This window comes from Zeus faber (genome assembly GCF_960531495.2).
Source record: "Zeus faber genome assembly, chromosome: 4".
Lineage (NCBI taxonomy): Eukaryota > Metazoa > Chordata > Actinopteri > Zeiformes > Zeidae > Zeus > Zeus faber.
Window position 1 is genome coordinate 16,175,467 of NC_137191.1, and position 21,718 is coordinate 16,197,184.

The window sequence follows — 21,718 nt, forward strand, 5'->3', positions numbered from 1 at the left end:
GCGCGGCCACAACAAAACACGCCGCGGTGCACCAGCAGACCGACGGACCTGCTAGCTAGTGCAAGGCTAACGTCCCGTCCGCTGCCGACGCACCGCCGCAGTTTGGCCAACGATCGCGCATTGCGCAGGCGCCGAGTCAACCCGAAAGTACGGCGGATCGCGAGCCAGCCCCGCGCTGAGGACGGGTTGGCGCATGCGCTGTGATGACGTTGGTCTCGACAACTGCGGTCGGTCGTGCAGGTCTGCGGCGCAATACTACGGTGGCCGTGAGAGCTCAACGCAAGTAGGCGAAACCCATGCGGATGGCGATTAAAAGCAACCGCATTAACGGAAAACGCGGTCGCACAGCCACATCACGGAAGTGAGCCACACCCGATGCACTGATTTATCTTCATTATTTCGTGTTTGTAAATATATAAGTATAACTATATATACCTATATACCTATATATATGTAAGGACCCCCACCAAAAACATGCACCCATCATCGTCTGACCAGCGATGGACACTCATCACCTGGTCCCCGGGCGCGTCCACGTATGCTGCCCACTGCTCCTGGCTGTGCCCCCGGAGGGAGGACAAGCCAGGATGGGTTAAACGCAGAGGATCCATTTCACCGGCCACCATCAAAGCATGTGCATGTGTGTGTGTGTGCAAGCATGTGTTGTAGTGTGGTGTGTCGCGTGACGAATAAAGACTGTTTCTTCTTTCTTCTTCTATATAAGAGGTTACACAGGGAATAACCTCGATCCGCAACTATCACGGACCGATCGCGCCACGCGAGGCCACAGAGTCCAAATCTTCCATCATGCAACTAATTAATAGGAAAAAAAAAACAACTTTCACATCAGTCCACAGTTTTTATTTCAGTCGTTTCAGTGCGATGTTCCAGAGAAAACACTTCTGTGAGAGTCTGGCGAGGTTGGCGAAGGATTTGAATCTTTTGGCTGATCGAACTGAACTGAATCACTTCATGAAACGATTTGTTCATCAGTCAGTTCAGTTGAGCTCTCAGTCAGCTTCGCGGTGAGTGTTTCCCAGCAAACGAATCAGTGATTCGTTGAATTCAGTGATTCACTGCGAACGAATTCAGTGGACTCGTTCGCAGGGATACACTCACAAGTGAGGGAATCCCCCTTTTCACCCAAAAGATTCGAATCGTTCGTGAGCTTCAGCGCACTGTCGCCGGTAGAAGCTGTTTTCTCTGGAACATCGCATTTAAATTGCTTAAATAAAAACTGTGGACTGATATAAAAGTTGTTTTTCTATTTATAAATTGCATGGAGGAAGCAGAGGAGGATAATTACAGACACAAAATTATTTAGTTGAATATATTTTATTGCAGATAAATCCCTGCGTCCGGTGTGGTTCACTTCCGTAATCGTATGTTAAAATTGTGTTTTCTGTTAACGTGTCTGTGTTTTCTGTTAATGAGTTTGTGTTTTCTGTTAATGTGGTTGTGTTTTCTGTTAATGCGTTTGTGTTTTCTTTTAATGCGGTTGTGTTTTCTGTTAATGCGGTTGTGTTTTCTGTTAATGTCGTTGGGTTTTCTGATCATGTCATTGTGTTTTCTGTTCATGTGGTTGTGTTTTCTGTTCATGTGGTTGTGTTATTAATAATTTGCTTGTGTTTTGTCTATCTGCATGTGTTTTCTTACGTTGCAGTGCGTTGAGCTCTCAGGGCCATTGTACAATACTGCTCTGCCAATGCTGCATTCCAGTCACTCTGGAAAAATCTGTTCTCCTGCTCAGAAAAGTGCAAAGGAAAGTTCTATATTTCAGACGTAGATCGTTCTGGACCGGGTTTACAGAGATAACAGACTTGACGCCACGGCAATGTGGGGGAACACAGTGTTGATGGTGATCAAAGTTCCATTTGCACGATACTGTACTCGGAAGGTCTAACTTCGATATAAACTGCTCTGTGGTTCTTATGTTATGTTTTTGTATCTTGTCGAATTCCCAATCTTGCCAACCAGACTTACATTTACTGTAGGCGTACATGTTTTGCCGAACAGAGGCAAGGGAACATATTTAGCTCGGATGTGCGGACGACCCACTAGGAATTACCAATTTCCCACTTTGAATGGAATGCAGTATGACCAGCCTTAGTACACAATTAACAGTATGGAACGTCATTTGAGTCGATGGTAAATAAATAAATATGCCTATGAAATAAATCCTCAAATAAAGAAATGATGCAATACATGTAAATATAAATGAGTAAATATAGTTTAATACATAAATATTTTTTATTTTAAAAAGGAGGTTTTTCAAAATACTTTTTATTCATTTCAGAGGACTTTTATTTCTAATGCCATATTTCCAATCCTTATATGCAAATGAATGGGCCGTGGTTATCGTACAGATTCAGAGTCAGGGGGGCGGCATCGCAACAGTGTTAGGACAAGGAGTGGTTGCTCGGAGCTGGTCTCAGCTACCGATACCTCTCGCTCCCTAGCAGTCGGTAGGGAGCGAGCCGGTCGCAGACTCACGGTGGAGGGCCACCGCCCAGTTCCGCTTGACCAGCCGCACCCTCCCTGTACAACATGTCCGACTGCTGTTCCAGCACTGTGCCCACTGCCCACAGCTTGGGGGAGAGGCCCTTCTTTCTGTCCGGACAGTTGACCCACACCTGGATCCCAGCCAGGTGCAGAGTCCGTTCCTTGGCAGCGGGAGTCGTAGGCATGCTTCTGTCGGACTTGGCGTCCGGTAAGGCTTAACTGGTCGACCCGTGCACCTCCCATTGCCTTTCACAGAGGTTGCGGACGTAGACCAGGCCGGGCCCCACCTGTGCCTCCGGCTCCGGTGGCGTCCAGAAACACCAAGTAAACTGTGGTAGGGAGTTTGTGTCCAAACATAAGCGCTGCGGGAGTGCAGAGTAACGCTGGGTCCCGACAGAAGTGAGCCTACGACTCCCGCTGCCAGGGAATGGACCCAGGTGTGGGTCTACTGTCCAGAGAGAAGGGCCTCTCCCCCAAGCTGTCTAGCCAGAATAGCTGTCGGGCGTGGTGTACAGCAGTGTTTCTCAAATGGAGGTACTCGTAGCCCTAGGGGCACGGCAGGGGGTACTCCAAAAATAAAAATAAAAATAAAAATGTGTTAAAAAAATATGGGTTAAATATAATGTTAATAAATAAAAAACATACGACACATGGACCGGGTCAGTGCATCATTTACATTTTGTTTTTTTCCTCACAATGCCAGTGATGGGGGTACTCAGCTGAAACAAGATCTCTGAGAGGGTTTACTACTAAAAAAAAAAAGGTTGACTAGGAGTGGTTGGTGTACAGGGTGCGGCTCGCTCCCTACCGCCCCCTGGCTCCAACCGAGGAGCTACAGGGAGCTGAGGGCCAGCGCCGAGGAACCGCCACTGTCGAGTAAGAGAGCGGCGTTCCCACATCCCGGTCTCTCCGATTTAAGGATCGGAAATGTGGAGTTATGAAATTAAAGGGCCATGAAATAAATAAATGTGGAATTATGAAATAAAAATCCGCTGAAATGAATAGAATAGTCTTTTGAAAAACATACTTTTTAAAAAATAAAAAACGATTTATTTATTGAACAATGTTCCCTTATTTGTATACTAATATGACATATTTATGTATGTATTTATTGCCTAATTTATGTATACCATAGGCATATTTATTTGTTTATTCATTTGTTGAATATTGACTCAAATATCGTTCCATATTGATGCGCGCATCGGGGCCTTGGCTTCGCCGGAAGTCTCTCAAGTCAACGGGGGAACGCCATCAACGTAACGCCCCCTGGTGGTCAGCGCATTGTTTGAAAAATTAGTGACATACAGTGACGGATTCAGTGACGGATACAGTGGCGGACAGTTTCCATTCATGCGTTGATGATAGGCGGACCGTCATCTCACTTTCAAGAGGAAACTACTACGGCGAATACGGAAAACCCATGCGGTTGACAAAACACAAGCAACTTATGAAAAACAAGCGCATTAACCCCAAACACAGCCGCAGAACCACATTACGGAAGTGAGCCACGCAAATTTTGTGTTTGTGATTATATATAATCATTTAAACAAATAACAACCTGGATCTGCAACTACCACAGACCAATCTGCTTTCTCCGTGCAATCGATAAATAGAAAAACAACTTTGATATCAGTCCACAGTTTTATATCAGTTTGTATTTAAGTGATTTAAGTGTGATATTCCAGAGAAAACAGCTCTGTGAGAGTGTGGTGGAGTTCACGAACAATTTGAATCTTTTGGGCGAACGAACTCAACTGCTTCCTGAAACGATCCGTTCATCAGTCAGTTCAGTTGAGCTCTCAGTTTCGCAGTGAGTGAATCCCCCTTTTCGCTCCAAAAGATTCGATAATTACAGACACAAAATAATTTTGTTTCATATATTTTATTGCAGATAAATCAGTGCATCGGGTGTGGCTCACTTCTGTAATGTGGTTTTGTGGTTGTATTTTCTGTTGACGGGTTGTGTTTTCTGTTGATGCGGTTGAGTTTTCTGTTGATGCGGTTGAGTTTTCTGTTAATGCGGTTGTGTTCTTGGGGGAAACGATTGTTGGCACGAATAAATTCTCATGTTTACAGTACATTCTATTTATATGTACAGTATATGTATTGCTTACTCATACCAATACTATAACATTTAGTGTTGTTAAATAAAATAAAATTGTACCGTGAGTGTAACAGCTTTGAATGCACCGTGAGTGTGATGGCTTTGAATGCACTGTGTAAATGTGACAGCTTTGACCGTATTAAGACTCACCGGAAATGGTTTGATAGGTACTCTGAAGGTTTCAGTGTAATACCATGAAACACCACGCTCAATATTGAAACTCAACTCTTTTGAGTTATTGGCCGAACAATAATACAGATACATGCAGAAAACTAGAGATATTATTATCAGAAGATTAAGCGAACACTAAACAGTTCCTGGTGAGTTGTGCTGGCCCTGTGAGTGTGTGTTCATACGTACACGTGTGTGTGTGTAGGCCTATGTGCCGTCGTCTTTGCCGTAAACTGACGGCAGCTTTTGCTTCTTCTTCTTCTTCTTGTGTGTTAGTAACAGTTCGCATCCAATTGTAATGTTGCATTACAATCTACGTGCCAGGAAATGCTACACCTTGTGTGTGTGTCCCTCCACTGACGAGGGCACCTCCAAACGTCCAGTCTTCTAGGGTGAGAGTTGTGACATCACAAAGGTGTCACAGGATGATGCCGCCCAGTTGCCGCATCTACCGGGAAGCTGGGTTTTCACATGGCTCTCACCTTTCACCTTTGGGGCTTTTGTCCGGCAATGAAAACTGAAAACATAGGGTTTGTATTTTCATTTTGATCTTCTAAATATTCATGTTTAAATATTACAGTACTACAATAAGTGAATATGTTATCGTCTAAAATGTGTATTATGTACTGTATGTTTAAGTGTATTGTCTAATGAGTACCTGCTAAATTATCTTCCAATGAAAGCAAACAGTAGGATTAGTTTGAGTGCACAAATCTTTTAAATGACTTAGAACAAAACAAACTTAAAATAATTACTGAGGACTAAATAAAAGTTCCAAGTCCAAGGCAAAAAAAAGGCCACTGTACCCTGCATAATTCATATTGAATATGAGTCCATTAAAATTGGAATTCAACCAAAATAAACAACTTTGACAGAAGTGACTTATTTTTCTGATTCACAATTTTCAAAAGAAAAATATTTTTGAGAGAAATAGGCGGAAAGATGATCTTGCATCGACAGTTTGCAGTTGAATGAAACGATTCCTGTGAGAATCCCATTCGAGCCAACCGAAGATCGAACGATTCTTTTAACGGAGTTGAACGGGAGCGATGGGAGCGATGGGAGCGTCGCATGCCATCACTAGCGCGGTTCCCCCTTCGAGACACCAGGGGGCGCTATGGGCATTTTTTCTTTCTGGGTCGTGCGTCCACGAACCGGAGGTACACGGAGCGGGGTCAAACGTCGTCGTCTTCTCCGCGTTCGACGGAGCCGTTTTTTTTTTCCCTCGAGTAGCGCGGCGGGTCCGAAGACCAGAGAGAACGGACCGAAGATAACTACCGGACTTCCATCCCGAAAGACCCGTAGTTTAAAAAAAAAAAGAGGGGTTGGGTCGGTAAATATCAGGGGAAGCGATGGGGTCGTCCAAGAAACACAAGGAGAAAAGCCGCGACAAGGAGGCCGAGGAGAGGCGCCGCGAACACAAGAAGCACCGCCACAAGGAGCGAGAGAGGGACGCGGAGCGGGATGGAACCCGGGAGAAGGAGAGGAGGAAGCGGTCCCGCTCCAGGGAGAGGAGCGGCCGGGAAAGCCGCGGGAAGGGCGAGAAAAGCGGCGGCAGCGGCGAGCCGCGGGTGAAGAAGGAAAAAACCGAGGAGAGTACGAACATCCAGCCGCAGTCTGCGAGCGGAGACGCGTCTCTCAGCATCGAGGAGACCAACAAGCTGAGAGCCAAGCTGGGGCTGAAGCCCCTGGAGCTGAATGAAAACAAAAAGGAGCTCGGCACCAAGGAGGAGCCGCTGGTGGCGGAGACCATCAACCCCGTTCACATTCAACAACAGAAGGAGATGAGGGAGAAGCTGGCCGCCATGAAGGAGAAACGCATCCTCAACAAGAAGCTGGGGAAAGTGAAGACCCTGGCAGAGGACGACTGGTTGGACGACACCGCCGCGTGGGTGGAGAAGAGCCGCAATTTGGCCAAAGAAAAGGAGATGGCTGAGAAGAGAGCCAAGCTTCTGGAGGAGATGGACCAGGAGTTTGGCGTGAGCAGTCTGGTGGAGGAGGAATTTGGACAGGGCAAGAAAGATGCATACACATCCCGAGATCTCAAGGGGCTCACGGTGCAGCACAAGATAGACTCATTCAATGAGGGCGAGACCGTGGTCCTCACACTAGAAGACAAAGGCGTGCTTGAGGAGAAGGAGGATGTATTGGTTAACGTGAACATAGTGGACAAAGAAAAAGCTGAGAAAAATGTTGAGTTAAAGAAGAAGAAGCCAGATTACGTGCCGTACACAGAAGAGGAGAGCGTCGATGACATGGTTATGTTAAAGCCGCGCACTGTGCTGTCCAAGTACGATGAAGAGATTGATGGTGAGAAGAAGAAAAGTTTCAGGTTGACCTCAGGAGGCATTGCCGAAGGGCATCGGGAGAGGGAGCTGCAGGCCATTAGAGACACTCTACGCAACCAGGCGCAGTCTTTGGAAATGCCCGCTCTCTCTATTGCCTCAGAGTACTACACGCCTCTGGAAATGGTGGGCTTCAAGAAAACAAAGCGCAGAGTGAAAAAGATCAGAAAGAAGGAGAAGCAAACCCAGGAGTTCCTAGATGACACTCGTAACACTGATTTTGGCTCAAGGTCACGTGGTCGGGGTCGTAAGCAGGAAGCTGAGGAAACGCTGGAGGGGGCGGTGGTTGTTGATACTATTGTAAGAGACGTTCCCCAAATGTCCGATGACATCCGGATGGCAGAAATGGACATCAGCGACGAAGAAGAAGTCGTGCCGACTGAGTCGGTCATAATGGAGGAGGATGAGGCGGAGCAAGAACTTCAGAAACAACTAGAGAAACAGAGGAAACTCAAACAAAAGCAGCTCCTTAAGGACTCTGGGGAGAAGGTCGCGGAGCAGGTAAAACAGCTCAACAGAGGAGACGCTGACGATGACCCCGACAAAAGAAACAACATCGTTTTCAACGCCACTTCAGAGTTTTGTAGAACCCTGGGTGATATTCCAACTTACGGCCTTTCGGGCAACAGAGAGGACCAAGAGGACATAATGGATTTTGAGCAGAAGGCAGAGAGAGAGGACGCGGGGGATATAGACTCAGAGTTGGATGAGAACATCGGCTGGAGCACAGTTAATTTGGACGAGGAGCAGAAGCAGCCAGATTTCTCAACAGCCTCCACCACCATCCTAGATGAGGAGCCGATCGTCAACTCTGGCTTAGCTGCCGCTCTACTGCTGTGCAAAAACAAAGGACTGCTGGACACCCAGATGCAGAAGATATCCCGCGTCAGAGCACCGAAGGGAGCTCTGCCAAATGATAACTACTGCATCGAGGACAAGATGACCATCGATGACAAGTACAGTCGAAGAGAAGAATACAGAGGGTTCACGCAAGACTTCAAAGAGAAGGACAGTTATAAACCCGATGTCAAGATTGAGTATGTGGACGAGTCTGGGCGTAAGCTGACACCAAAAGAGGCTTTTCGGCAGCTCTCACACAGATTCCATGGGAAAGGATCTGGCAAGATGAAGACTGAGAGGAGGATGAAAAAACTGGATGAAGAAGCCTTGCTGAAGAAGATGAGCAGCAGTGACACCCCTCTAGGAACGGTGGCTTTGCTGCAAGAAAAACAGAAATCTCAGAAGACCCCGTACATCGTCCTTAGTGGGAGTGGAAAAAGCATGAATGCAAATACCATTACTAAGTGAGGTTGTTTGTAGAAGAGAATTACCTTTTCATTAAGACAAACAGCGACTATTTTAAGTTTAAATTGTATTGTATTCCATTGCCTTGCAATTCCATTGTTGTAGTCAAGAATTATCGAATAAATTGCATAAAATAATTTGTTTGCAAGATCACTTATCTCCTCAGTTTATCTGCTTCCAAAAAAACATCTGGAATTTGTAGAAACAGTTTAAATGTAAAATTATCTTTTCAACAACAACAAATACAATTATCTACACTTCATTTTAGGTCAAGAAATGATTCATAAATTAAAACTGGGTTTTAAATGAGCGATACATATGAAAAAAGTTTCTATACAAAAGGTATCTTCGAGGTTTGCCTTTGCAACATTTTTTAGTTAGATTGTTTCACATTTGAACATGTTGCAAACATTAAAGCAACATGTACATTTACATGTAAATGTATGAGTAGTACTAATGAGTAGCAATGTGTTTTGAGCTGTTCCCTGCAGATAAATATTGATATATAAAACATGAGATGTTAACCTTGAACATTCACTCAGTCAGATATTCCGAAGTCACTCATGTATGCAATGGGCTGAAAATCATACATGTATTAATACAATAGGCTTTAAAAAACTATGTTGTTATATACAACGGGCTGCATTTGCCTGTGTATTTAGTTGAGAATTAGTGGAAGGTTAATGCGACTGCAGGCGAAGCTCTGGTACTACGGGCTCCTTGGTTTTAGAGTTTCAATTTCATATGTGCAAATTTAAAACATATAAGAAGGCTTTGTGTTTTCATTTTGATCCTCTTGGATATTCATATCCAATTATTAAAGTGCTGTACATACATTATTGATATGTTCCAATAAACGGTTTAAATGTCTAATGACTACACATTGAGTCCTTTGTCTAAATTTTAAAAACAAGACAAGAAAGATGAACAGTGCTTTAGAGGTCCGAGAAGATGGAAGCAAAAACAAGGTTTGGATAGAAACTGGAAAGTAAGTCACATTTATTTGTCAAACTGATAAATGTGATGACCCATCTCTAAAACAAAAGAAATCAACTGGTGGTGAGGGCGGCAACGCACCGCCTGGATATGGGGGGGACTGGTATGGGAGGTTACAGTGTTACTGTTCAGGATGCAAGCTGCTGTAAAAACCCAATGCGGCCCTGACATGGAACTTCAGCAAGCAGCCGGTGCCTATCGAACCATTGGTTTGTCATTAATTGGATGTTTTCCCGGGGAAACAACACTGTAAAAATCGGATTCTCATGGAATGCCTGATTTCTCGAAAATGAGTGTAGTAGAGGATGTGTGCAACCGGGTGGGTGCCGTGGATGGAAATGGAAAATAATGACTATACTTTTCTAGGCGTTATAATTAATCTTGTAAAACGTTGATTGTAAACTTTAAAATAAACATAGTGAAATTAATGTGAATGTCGGACAGCTGGTGCTGCTCGTCAGTTTTAATTGTTGTTTTTTTTTGCCAGTCCGTTACAGCTAATCAGGCCCTCCATAGCATAGAGTGACCATAATAAAGTGAATACCACAAGCAGTATATTCATGTATATTAATTACTAACGCATCGTCATCCTCCTCACGATAACAATCTTAACTCCCAGCTATGCTTTTTTCGTTCTTTTTTTTTGTGCCTTTCTGCCCTGGTTTGTAAATAAAGTAAATAAAGGCATTCATTGTGGTTACACGTTGTAATTACTGCAGCTACAAGTGCAATGAACGATAAACCTGAAATAAATAGCATGTGGGGGGGGGGCTGCAGAGTGGAGAGGTGGGGCGGACCGGTTTTCCCCCCCCTTCTACACCGGAAGTCGCCGCGGGGCCGTAAACGTTGTTGCACCACCTGGGAGCTAAGGGTGGCTAAGCTAAGCTACAGCTACAGCTAGCATCGGGGGGATGACAAGACCTGTACGCGAGTTTGCGGATGAGCTCTAACTAACCTACGGTAACTATACAAGGAAACTCGCCCCCCCAAAAAAAAAAACTCGCAACCGCGACGCAGGCATAACCAGCGAGTGAGGCACGGAGCGGTGTCGTCAACAAACGTGCGTTGGCTTTCGAAGGCTAACGGACGTCGCTAAGTGAAATATTTAGAACCGACGCCCCCTCCTCTCCAAACGCAAGGCAAGGTTCAGTTGTCGGCTCGTTGCAATGTGAAATCGGTGGCTTTTTCGGCAGCGGGGGTGACTTGTAATGGGCCAGTGCTCGTTTTTCTGTTGGGTTGCTTAGTTTGTCGTGCATGTCGACACCGCCAGCTCAACAGATTATCCCGAACTAGCAGGTGGCAGTCAGACATGGGGTGTGTGTTGTTGGAGGCCACAACTAAGCTACGTTAGATTTCCTCTAGCTGCTGCTGAAGGAGGTGGGGAGGTTCAGTGATGTTTAAAAAACATTGCCACTCACTGTTTTACTTTTTTTTAGATGTATATCCTTTTATTGTGTCACCTTTCAATATTTCAGTGGTTGTTTACAATGAAATACAAGCAGTCGTCGTGATTCATAGACCTATAGGCATTTGATTACTTTCATTTCCTTACTAACCCTGCCCATACTTTATTTTAAATCAAATGGAACACAAATGCTATGTAATGGAAAAATAACAGCCAATGACATAAACTAGCACTAACACGCCAAATAACAAAACAAGAATAATAATGAGAAATATATATCTTATAAGTCGGGCACACAACGGTCAAATTTATAAATATTGTAGATTAGATATGATTGTTATTTAGCTCTGTCCAGAGCCCATCCTTTTGCCAAAATGTGTTTTCACTATTTTGAATTCTGTGTTATTTTTTCCATCATTTGTACTTGCTGTATTGTGTGTTGTTGTTTTTTTTAATATTTTCAATCACCGGTTTGACATTTTATAACTCTAAATATAGAAGTTGTGCTTAATATGGCATGCTTTAAATCTCAACAGGCCCAACCGTCACTCGGTGGCACCAAGAGCTGTTGTGATGTCAGAGCCTAAACCGCCCACTCCCACTCCTACGCCCACTCCCACCCCTGGAGACACATACAAGGGCTGGCTCTTCAAATGGACCAACTACATAAAAGGTTACCAGCGACGGTGGTTTGTTTTGAGTAATGGCCTGCTGTCTTATTACAGGTATGTCAGATCCTGTCTCCCCAGCAGTTCCTCTGAAGTTTTATCACACAATTTAATATGAATTAGTGTCACCTTTATCATGTATCCTGCACTTCAAATGACTTTCAAGACATTTTCCTGTAGTGTTTTTAAGTCATGTATGAAGTCATTTGCAATCTTTATTAGTTTTAAACAGGGGTTGCGGTATTGTTTACCTGATGATTACATATTTGCTTGGACCCTTACATCAGCTTTGTAACACTTTCTTTCAGGGTTTAATCTTGTGTTGGAATGCCCTGGGTTACAGATACTTTAACTCTAACGTCACTAAGCTGGTGCTGATGGTAAAACGTTTTAAATTTAAGATTGTTGCCAAAAATAAAATCTTGATTTTCAGCCAAGTGTAGTAGTTTTAGTTTAATTGTCTATAATAAATACAGAGAACATCAGCTGTCAGAATCATTTTTAGTTTACACTTTGCAAATGTGAAAACGTGTAGGATGAGCTCAAACAAATTGGTTGACTCAGTTTGGCAAAAATGTAACTGCATTTCATATTCCCACATTCTTTCTCTTTCCAGGACGCAGGCAGAGATGGGCCACACCTGTAGAGGCACCATCAACTTGGCCACAGCGAACATTGCGGTGGAGGACTCGTGTAATTTTGTCATTTCCAATGGTGGTGCACAGACATACCACTTGAAGGCCAGCTCAGAGGTGGAGCGCCAACGCTGGATCACTGCACTGGAACTGGCCAAGGCAAAGGCCGTCCACATGCAGGCTGAGTCCGGTGAGAGGGGAGGGACGATGGGAGTGTCGCAGAGGGCAGCTTAGCTCAATGTGCAGGCTAATTGTAATTGTCCAAAAAATGTGCTCATTGCGCATGCTTTAGATGACCTCTTCCTCTTCCAGATGACTCCGGTGACGATAGCCCAACATCGCCCCCCATCTCAGCCCAGACAGGAGGCTGCCGTAACTCCGAGGTCCAGTCGACACTTCGCACTCTGGGGAGCAAGGTGGAGGATCTCAGCACCTGTAATGACCTCATTGCCAAGCATGGCTCTGCTCTCCAAAGGTCAGGGATCAAGTTTGTCTTCCGTCATGCAGTTGAGCAGACGGCATGATAATAATCACTGTCCTGGGATGCAGAAATTGATGCTATTGTATTCCCGTGCCACAGGTCTTTGTCAGAACTCGAAGGGCTGCGCGTACAAGGAGACATGGGGGATAAGGTCAGACAGGTGACGGAGAGAGCGACACTTTTCCGAATCACATCCAATGCTATGATCAACGTAAGTGACCGAGCTGTTGATGATAATCCAAGTTTTCCTTCATAAAATGTCTTCTACATCAACGTTTTTTTTTTTTTCTTGTTTTCTTTCGGGTTTTTTTCCCCCACCTGTACACTTTAGGCATGTAGAGATTTCCTCACCCTTGCCCAGACCCACAGCAAGCGCTGGCAGAAAGCCTTACAGACTGAGAGAGACCAGAGAGTCCGACTGGAGGAGACTCTGGAGCAGTTGGCCAAGCAACACAACCACCTGGAACGAGCCTTCAGAGGAGCCACAGTGCTGCCCTCTTCTCTGGGCAATCCAAACACAGAAAGCAAGGGTGAAGTCTTCCTCGCTTTAATGTCTCAAAATATTACCTTTACAAAATCTTATGAGCAGTTTCATAAGCAGACGTGGTTGGGAGTTAGTTGGGTTTGGAAGCATTAGTTGAGATGGTATGTTTCTAACCAACAAGATGATGTTGTTTTCTGCTATATTTGTGGCATCCATCTTACAAAACAATATGAAAAATAATAGTGTGGTGATTATGTAAACAAACCTTTTTTTTTTAACTAATCATTTAGTGTGTCATACTTTTTATTTTAGGTTCTAGTGGTTCAGGGAAGGGTGATACCAGTGACGAGGATGACGAGAATGAATTCTTTGACGCCATGGAAGACCCGGCAGAGTTTATCACTGTCCCTGCTGATCCCAAATACCACAGGTAGCTGTTTATCTGTCATTGGTGTTTTAGTGTTTTTTTTATTTCCCATACACACTACGCGTTTAATGAAGTTTAATGTTATGCACATGCCTTCTTGTATCCGTCAGGAGGTCTGGCAGCAATGTTAGTGGCCTTAGCAGCGAGCTTGGAATGGATGAACAGTCAGTAAGTCCTTATAAGAACATGTGTGTCTTGTTGCAAGTACAGCTTTCTAACATCACTGTCGTGACTAATGCACAAAGCACACTGACCCTTGACTTTGTTTTCCTCCACCCAGCTGGATGAACAGTCATTGGCATCCAACCCAGAGTCTCCACAGTCTCTTGAGGTGGAGCCAGTTAGACAAAGACGGACCCGTATCCCCGACAAGCCCAACTACTCGCTCAATCTCTGGAGCATCATGAAGAACTGTATTGGAAAGGAGCTCTCCAAGATTCCAATGCCTGTAAGAAATGTTATGTGTGCACATGCCTAAAAGTCAGTGCTGTGTGTGGCTCCAAGTGGTTTATCATGCCTCCTCGCAAGAGTAGATTCAAAAGCATTTTTTCCCCCTCTGCTCCTTAATGTCAGGTCAATTTCAACGAGCCCATATCCATGCTACAGCGTCTGTCTGAGGACCTGGAGTACTACGAGCTGCTGGACAAGGCTGCCAAGTGTCAGAGTTCCCTGGAGCAGCTGTGCTACGTAGCAGCGTTCACAGTTTCATCCTACTCCACCACCGTACACCGCACCGGAAAGCCCTTCAACCCCCTCTTGGGGGAAACATTCGAGCTAGATCGGATAGAAGAATGTGGCTACCGCTCTCTTTGTGAACAGGTATAATGTTAATGGGAGAAATGGTTTCCCTAGTCAATTTTTAGGTTTTAAAAAAAAAAAAAATGTGTCGGACTAAAACCGTACTTTTGTTTCTTCGTATCTCTACCTTCCCAAGGTTAGTCATCATCCCCCTGCTGCAGCCCACCATGCTCTCTCTGAAAAAGGCTGGTCCCTTAGACAAGAGATTGCCCTGGCTAGCAAGTTTAGAGGAAAATATCTCTCCATCATGCCATTAGGTGAGTGTGGAAGAAGATGGCAAGCAACCCAAACAATACAGCCTTTTTTTATTATTATTATTATTATTTTTTCCCTACTTTGTCCATCATGTGTGTGTCCCGTCCCATCCTGTTGATGTTGGAGGAATCAAGCTAATATTCATAGTTTGGTGGATTATACCTCTTCGTAAATCACACTGTTTTCTATATCGTCAGGATCCATTCAGTGCATATTTGAGAAGAGTAATAATCACTATTCTTGGAAGAAGGTCACCACCACAGTACATAACATCATTGTGGGAAAACTGTGGATTGACCAGGTAAGGAAAAACTTTTGATTGAATATCGTTGGGGATAAGGCAGAAGTGATTCAGTCATTCCAACATATATATATATATTGTCAACTAGTGTGTGTGTGTGTGTGTGTGTGTGTGTGTGTGTGTGTGTGTGTGTGTGTGTGTGTGTGTGTGTGTGTGTGTGTGTGTGTGTGTGTGTGTGTGTGTGTGAGATCGATCTAAAGGTACAACATGTAATTTCTGCCACTAGGGGTCTCTCAATCAATGATATTGTCTTCACCTCTACAATTGCGCTTTACCGGGACAGCTTCGGCGACAGAACGCGCAGCAAACGGCAATGAATAATCGTGCTCCATCAAACAATAGCTAGTAGCGTAACAGTGGAGCAATACGAACAATAGTACAATACAGTGGCTAGCTAATGTTGGCTACTTCGCCAAGTCCCCTCCTGACTCTGACGTATCATCCGGTGTTGCCCCGGAACTTATAGCAAGTAAAGGGGGTAAATGGGATATGACGCCATTGACAGGTGACCTAATGAAACGGACCATTACCTATATTAAAATTACGGATTTCTCTGGGTTTGAAAATTGTTGGAAATATTTATGATAATGTAAGTACACAATTCAAGAAATTTTATATCCTAGGTCTACTCGTTTTAAATGATTTTAATGCAGAAAAGTGAGTAGCCTTTTGATATGTAACTTTAAATTACATATTGTACCTTTTTAACCTTCTGGAAGTGCGTGCCTTTATTGGATCAAAAATCATGTTGGATGTGGGTGTTTTGTTTTGAGACATGAAATGACTCAGCACCGTGTTACACGTGGTGTTCAGTGCATGTGATTTTGGTCACATTTTTATATATTTTTTTCACTACACTTCATCAGACATTACAACATTAACTACCTTGGTGTACATTAGACATCTGGGTTAAATTGAACCTTATATGCGAAACTCACTTTTTCAGTGTTTGTGCACATACATTTGGGTCTCTGATGTAGAGTGCACAGTCTAGAGAGCCCGGAACTTATGCTCAAATTCCATTGGCTCACAGAGCCAGCGGCTTGGGAGGGTGGCTCCTCCCACTGAAACAGCCCGTTTTCAGACAGGATGGATTTGACGCTTGTTAGAATGACACGAATGCATCACCTGAGTGATATTTTCAGCAGACGTGTTTTGGGGACCTCAGTGACCATATATCAACTTAGTGAGCAGGAGCACAATAGGTCCACTTTGTATTTGATGTATTTATGATGTGTAGAAGGTTTTCGCCTGATACGATCATAATCTGAACTCATTTACGCACTTAAAGGTCTTTCTTGTCTCTCCTCCGCTGCCAGTCAGGTGAAATTGACGTGGTGAACCACAGGACGGGAGATCGCTGCCACCTCAAGTTTGCCCCGTATAGTTACTTCTCCAGAGACGTAGCCAGAAAGGTAGGGCTTTTCTGAGCCTGCAGAAACATGCACTCTACATCCTTTTCATTGCCTAAAATAGTCTGCATTAGCCTTTCAATAACATCTTGCTGCTTGCATCAACAACTGTTATAGTCCATGTCAACTCAAACACATTGTCTCCCACCAATCATACAGCGTTAAAAAAAGACAAATCTAAATCGCTTTATTGTTTTTCCTACGAAATAACATCTGCAGTAGGCGTACTCTTACATGCGTAAGGAACTTCTTGTCCTCTGTCCACCACATGTGTTCATATAGACGATGAATTGAAGGTGCATTCCGAGCTATTATGGATCGGGCTATTTTGCCCTCTTTAACTGAAAATCTTTCTTGTTTCTTTTCAGGTAACCGGTGTTGTGACGGACAAGGACGGCAAGGCACATTACGTACTTTCTGGAACGTGGGACGAGAAGATGGAGTTTTTGAAGGTGATGCAGAGCAGTAAAGGAGAGAACGGGACAGAAGGCAAACAGAGAACTGTCTACCAGACCCTCAAAGCCAAGGAGATCTGGAGGAAAAATGATCTGCCGTGAGTTGTTTTTAAGACCGTAACGCTAAAGTGTCTGTGTAGTGACCATGTAATACTAAACATCAACTCCTACAGAAGTGATTTTGTTGATGGTAAACTTTTCTACATTTTCTTTTTGTTTTATAATGAAACGATGATGAAGCATTGAAATACATTCAATAATATAAAGTTGAAAGAGCGTGGTAAAAAGGTCTCAATCCTTGTTGTTGTTGTTATTGTTGTTATTTTTGTTATTATTAAAAGTGGGGTATATTATTTATTCTTATTCAAACTTTTACTTGTACTAACTTTCCTTGTTTTATTTATTCCGTTATTTTAATTCCTGAACCCTCCCTCCAACAGAGAAGGAGCAGAGACCATGTACTACTTCTCCTCACTGGCGTTAACGCTGAATGAACCTGAGGAGGGCGTGGCGCCAACAGACAGCCGGCGGCGGCCCGATCAGAAGCTCATGGAAGCCGGCCGCTGGGAAGAAGCAAACGCCGAGAAGCAAAGACTGGAGGAGAAGCAGCGCACCACCCGGCGAGAGAGGGAGAGAGAGAGCGCCAAGGTGGTCAGCCTACCGGAGGAGGGTAAGGAGGGATAATAGAGGTATATTTAAAGATAAATAAAGATTTAAAGGACCATTACGCTGTCAAATTGTTTTTTAGCCCTGACCATCATTATTACTGACCATGTTCCTGATGGTAGCTCACATTTGCTCGCACAATAAAAATTAGTTTTTTGTCAACTTTTTAATTTGTAAGAGAAACGGCGCTGCTGCATTTTCAACTGTAATAATAAAAAAAATTAAAAAAAACCTCAATTTGACATCGGTCATGGTCCTTTAAGGCAGCAGGAGATTGCAGTGAAGTCGAGGTTGTTGAGGTGAAATAGTTTTGTGAGTAAAACAGGAAATGCTGCAAACGCACACACAGGCGACGCGTTTCTGTACAGGGTGCCTCTGTCTCTCACCCTGTCTGCTCAGTGTCTCTCTGTGTCTTTTTACGTTCTCTTTCACATTTTCTGTCTCGTCCCTACCACAAGCTGTCACAGAGGAGGTCACCACTATCTCACCTTTGCAAAGCAAGTACTTCTTTTTTAGTCCGTTTCCTACTCTGGTCTAGAACTTTCTTTTAAGCTACATGCATAGACACAAATACAACTTGTGTGAGGTAGGTCTCCACCTGGCAATGTCCTTTCCCCCCCTTTTTTTGACGTCTTTCTATCCATTTGTATCCTACTTAGCCGATACAGTCGATATCGGCACAGAAGCAAGTGAGATTTCTGACGAAAGCAAGTATACTCTCTACAGTCAAAGTAGATTAGTCATCTTTTAAAATTAGATTTGATATGTTGCTGGAATGTCCCCTGACTTTATGTTGGCCTGGTTTAGGTTCCTTTATTTTTCTTTCTTTCTTTTTCCCCTTCCCGCTTTAATTTTGTACTTTTTTCATGCACTGGTGTTTAGCAGACACAGAGGACTCTCCCTCTCATACACCTACTCCATGCAAGTAGCCCCTTTTATTCTTTCTCATTTTTTTCCCCCTCCATTTTCTTAGTCACATTTTCCTCCTCAGATCATATTCATTCATTTATGTGTTTTTTGTTTTGTTTTTACCCAAACACCTTCTTCTACCTTCCAAACTCTTCCCATTAACAGCCCCTCATGGACCACAGCCTTCATGCAAGTATTCTTATTTTGACATACACATGCCAGAATGTCGGAACATCTGCTTAATTTTACTTTGAATGATTTCCCTGTGGTTGGAAATGAAGAGTTTGCAGATAATTGTCCCTGAACAGGAAGATAAGAGATAACAGCCCCTGTTTCATTATCCACTGTGCATGCGTTAAATATGTAATTCATATGGAGGAATGCATTTTCCTGCAATACTGAAGTGAGCTATATTGAAAGTTTACGTTATTTCAGTCAAAGTAAAAATACACATTGCAATGTGAATATTTAAAAATTCAGACTGAATCAAAGGGCGGCCCAAATGAATTTAATTGTCCACCGCCTTTGAATATCCATCAAAACATATTGTTTATGTTCACGACACTCAGGAATCTTTCCCACTAACGCCTCTGCATAGGAGATCATACACGGCACTTTTAGAAGATCGTCACTATCACTTTCGGTGGCAATTATTAGAGCTGTCTCTCCATCTGCCACCCTCTTCTTTTTACATCCTTTCCATTTATTTTTTTTCTTCTTCCTAGCTGAAGGCATGGAAGGTCTTTATGGTGCTCCAGCCAAAAGCAAGTACCATCAGACCAACACTCGCACTCCCTTGTCCTACTAGCGCATATTTGTTGGCTGGACATGTCTTCTAGGAGCTTCTTCTTCTTCTAGCTGTCAAAATGGTTAAATTAACATAAGATAGCACTTTATGGATCTCTGGGGGAAATTCAGGTGTCACAGAAGTTGACCGTGCAAGTGCACAAAAAAAGAGATTTTAGTCTCTTGTCTGATTATAATGTGAAATATCTGACTCACTCCTAATAGGCTACCACCTCCTAGTTCCCAGGTTTGAGTGAGTTAAAGCCGCCTTCTTTCTGTGCTGAACTACCGCTGTTCCTCTTCCTATCCTTCAGCTTGACAAACTGTAAACAATTATTCTGTAACTTTTAACTCCAATTGATTTCAGGCACTCACCAAGACAACTATGAAGCACTTTGGTTCAAGAAGATCGACGATCCGGTATCGGGAGAGTCCATGCACATCTACAAAGGGGGTTACTGGGAAGCCAAGGGAGAGGGCAGCTGGGACATGTGCCCCGACATCTTCTGATTCCAGCCCAGCCCACGGCCGACCCTGTGGAGTGGACGACCCCAGCACAGCAGAGCGAGAACTTGTGGCGCACAGAGCTGGATCTGAAGCTTGGCATCGCACCGGCGTCACCCGCGCCCACCGGGGCGCGACCCCCCCCCCCCCCCCCATCAAGCACAGAAACACCACCATTTAACCAGACGGGAGCAAGAGGACTCTATAACTGGCTTTCAATCATCCTAAATATGAAACAGTTGATTTTTGTTTTTCTTTCAGTTTTTGTTTCGTCAGATCATCTTGCTTGTTTGGTTTTGTTAAATCGTGCGTTTTTTTTCTTTGTTTTTGTGTTGATTTGTCAATCTCCATATTATTTCTCCTTGAACTACAACTGAGCTGTCTAATATATCTGGTTTAATATTATAGCAATGTGTTAACCTTTTATTTATTGTTTTTCACTATATTGGTCCTTTTCAAGGCACAATATCTTTATATTTGAGTACGTTTTATGTTCTTTATTCGGGTTGGTAATGTAGCCTAACTGAAACGATGACGGTTATCAATTTGGATTGATGATTTTGAGTGAAAATAGAGGTGGATTCAATGCCTCTAATCAAAGTTTATCCTTTATAATTCATTTGGAATCAGTGGCTCCAATTTAAGCAAGTATACCCTGGCAGCAGGTTAATGCCTAAAATATCTTCCAGATCTCAATGCAACACTGGTTCCAGTTCCAAATTTTGTACAACTACCTGCTGTCCAACTGTCTCTCTTAACTAGACAGCGTCAAACCAGGATGAATTTTGAGTAGTTGGAATATTTGAAAGTACATTCAGGCCGACACTGTTGAGTTAAGCTGCAAAACATTCCTGAGTAAGAAGGTAAAACCCTCACATTGGTGGTAAAAACCAGCCTTTAATTGTGTGAATTTGGCAGTTTTATATTTTTATTTTTCAAATACCAATGTGGAATGTGCACTTCCACTTTGGATTATGTTCCATGTCACTCCGAAAGAAAATCTGGATTTTTGTTTGTTGTGTAGATTTTAGATCAGAGAGCTTTAATGTCTGTGTACACACCTGAAATATCTAGTTGTTGGTGTTTTGACTGTTTGTAATACTTGTTTCGCAAGGACTGGAAAGATGAAGATAAATCTCATTTCATATTGAAGTGTACTTAATTGCAAATCAATGAAAACTAACTCCACAAAATGAAGGACAATATTGCAAATACTATAGTGTAAATATATTCAACAATGAAGTCATGTTGATAATAGTGACAATGATGACGATTAACAGATTGATTAAGTTTGATTTAAAAAAAAAAAACTTTGAGAAGGGGTCGGCTGCTTACAGGAGAGTTTAAATCACCAATCCTACTCTACTAGCTGTCTAGAATGAAAGCCTTTTTGTCGACATGGGTTTTGTTTTCAGCCTTCACTCAGCATCTTCCATGCTTGCATTGAGTGGACGCCCTCAGTAACGACAACAGCTTAATGTCAATCTTGATACTGTAAAACCATTTATTCTTAAAGTCTGGGAGTTTACCTTACGTTTGACCTTTTTGTGGCTTTCTGCTCTACACACACACACAGTCTTTTTGTTCCCCGTCATTTTTTTTTAACCCAAGTTGAACGACTGAAAGTCCAAATGATGACTGGACTGACAATTTAATGGGTTAATACCTTCAATCCAATGTATTTTGTATTTGTGTCAACTTGTTTGTTTACTCAAATGGACATTCTTGCAGAATTCTACTGAAATGGAATTTGGCTTTTATACAGTTTATCCACAAAAAAAGAGATTTCGTAGACAAAAAGACATTTGTGCAATCACAAGTTTGAGTTGCTTTTGTTTATTGGAAACACTATGGAGGATCATTTCAATGTGAACATTAAAACCTAAATGAAGTGCAAATCTGCGGTCTTGATGGTTGCATGTGTCGCAGGAATTGCACAAAATGGCTTAAACTTGTAGAACACTCTTGAAGTTCATCAATCATTCTTGTCTGTCTTGTTTTTCTAAAGTGCTGCCTTTGATAATATATTAAGGATACGCTTAATACTCATATATTTTTTCCTTTGACACCATCTATCTTTAGAAGATAGATGGTGTCAAATGCTGTGAG

At 43.1% G+C, this 21,718-nt stretch overlaps 2 protein-coding genes across 2 annotated transcripts; both read left to right on the forward strand.

Annotated features, from left to right (window-relative positions):
* Positions 1–6,011: 6,011 nt before the first annotated feature.
* sart1 (spliceosome associated factor 1, recruiter of U4/U6.U5 tri-snRNP) lies at positions 6,012–9,294 on the forward strand. Its single transcript, XM_079999359.1, has one exon. It carries the CDS (start codon positions 6,130–6,132, stop codon positions 8,428–8,430), a length of 2,301 nt encoding a protein of 766 aa, XP_079855485.1. The 5' UTR covers positions 6,012–6,129; the 3' UTR covers positions 8,431–9,294.
* Positions 9,295–10,280: 986 nt separating this feature from the next.
* On the forward strand, positions 10,281–21,501 carry LOC307229167 (oxysterol-binding protein 1-like). Its single transcript, XM_079999083.1, has 16 exons — positions 10,281–10,383; positions 11,365–11,553; positions 12,113–12,321; positions 12,444–12,606; positions 12,712–12,823; positions 12,944–13,142; positions 13,409–13,526; positions 13,634–13,691; positions 13,804–13,971; positions 14,097–14,342; positions 14,458–14,578; positions 14,774–14,877; positions 16,197–16,292; positions 16,658–16,842; positions 17,185–17,414; positions 19,473–21,501. Exons 2-16 carry the CDS (start codon positions 11,402–11,404, stop codon positions 19,613–19,615), a joined length of 2,304 nt encoding a protein of 767 aa, XP_079855209.1. The 5' UTR covers positions 10,281–10,383; positions 11,365–11,401; the 3' UTR covers positions 19,616–21,501.
* The last annotated feature ends 217 nt before the right edge of the window (positions 21,502–21,718 follow it).

Bases quoted from the DNA above. Each gene is read 5' to 3' on its own strand.
- LOC307229167 (XM_079999083.1), top strand. From the start codon at position 11,402: ATGTCAGAGCCTAAACCGCCCACTCCCACTCCTACGCCCACTCCCACC. The intron at 12,824-12,943 runs GTAAGTGACCGA...TGTACACTTTAG, and splicing joins CATCCAATGCTATGATCAAC to GCATGTAGAGATTTCCTCAC. The intron at 13,143-13,408 runs GTGAAGTCTTCC...TTTTTATTTTAG, and splicing joins TCCAAACACAGAAAGCAAGG to GTTCTAGTGGTTCAGGGAAG.
- sart1 (XM_079999359.1), top strand. From the start codon at position 6,130: ATGGGGTCGTCCAAGAAACACAAGGAGAAAAGCCGCGACAAGGAGGCC.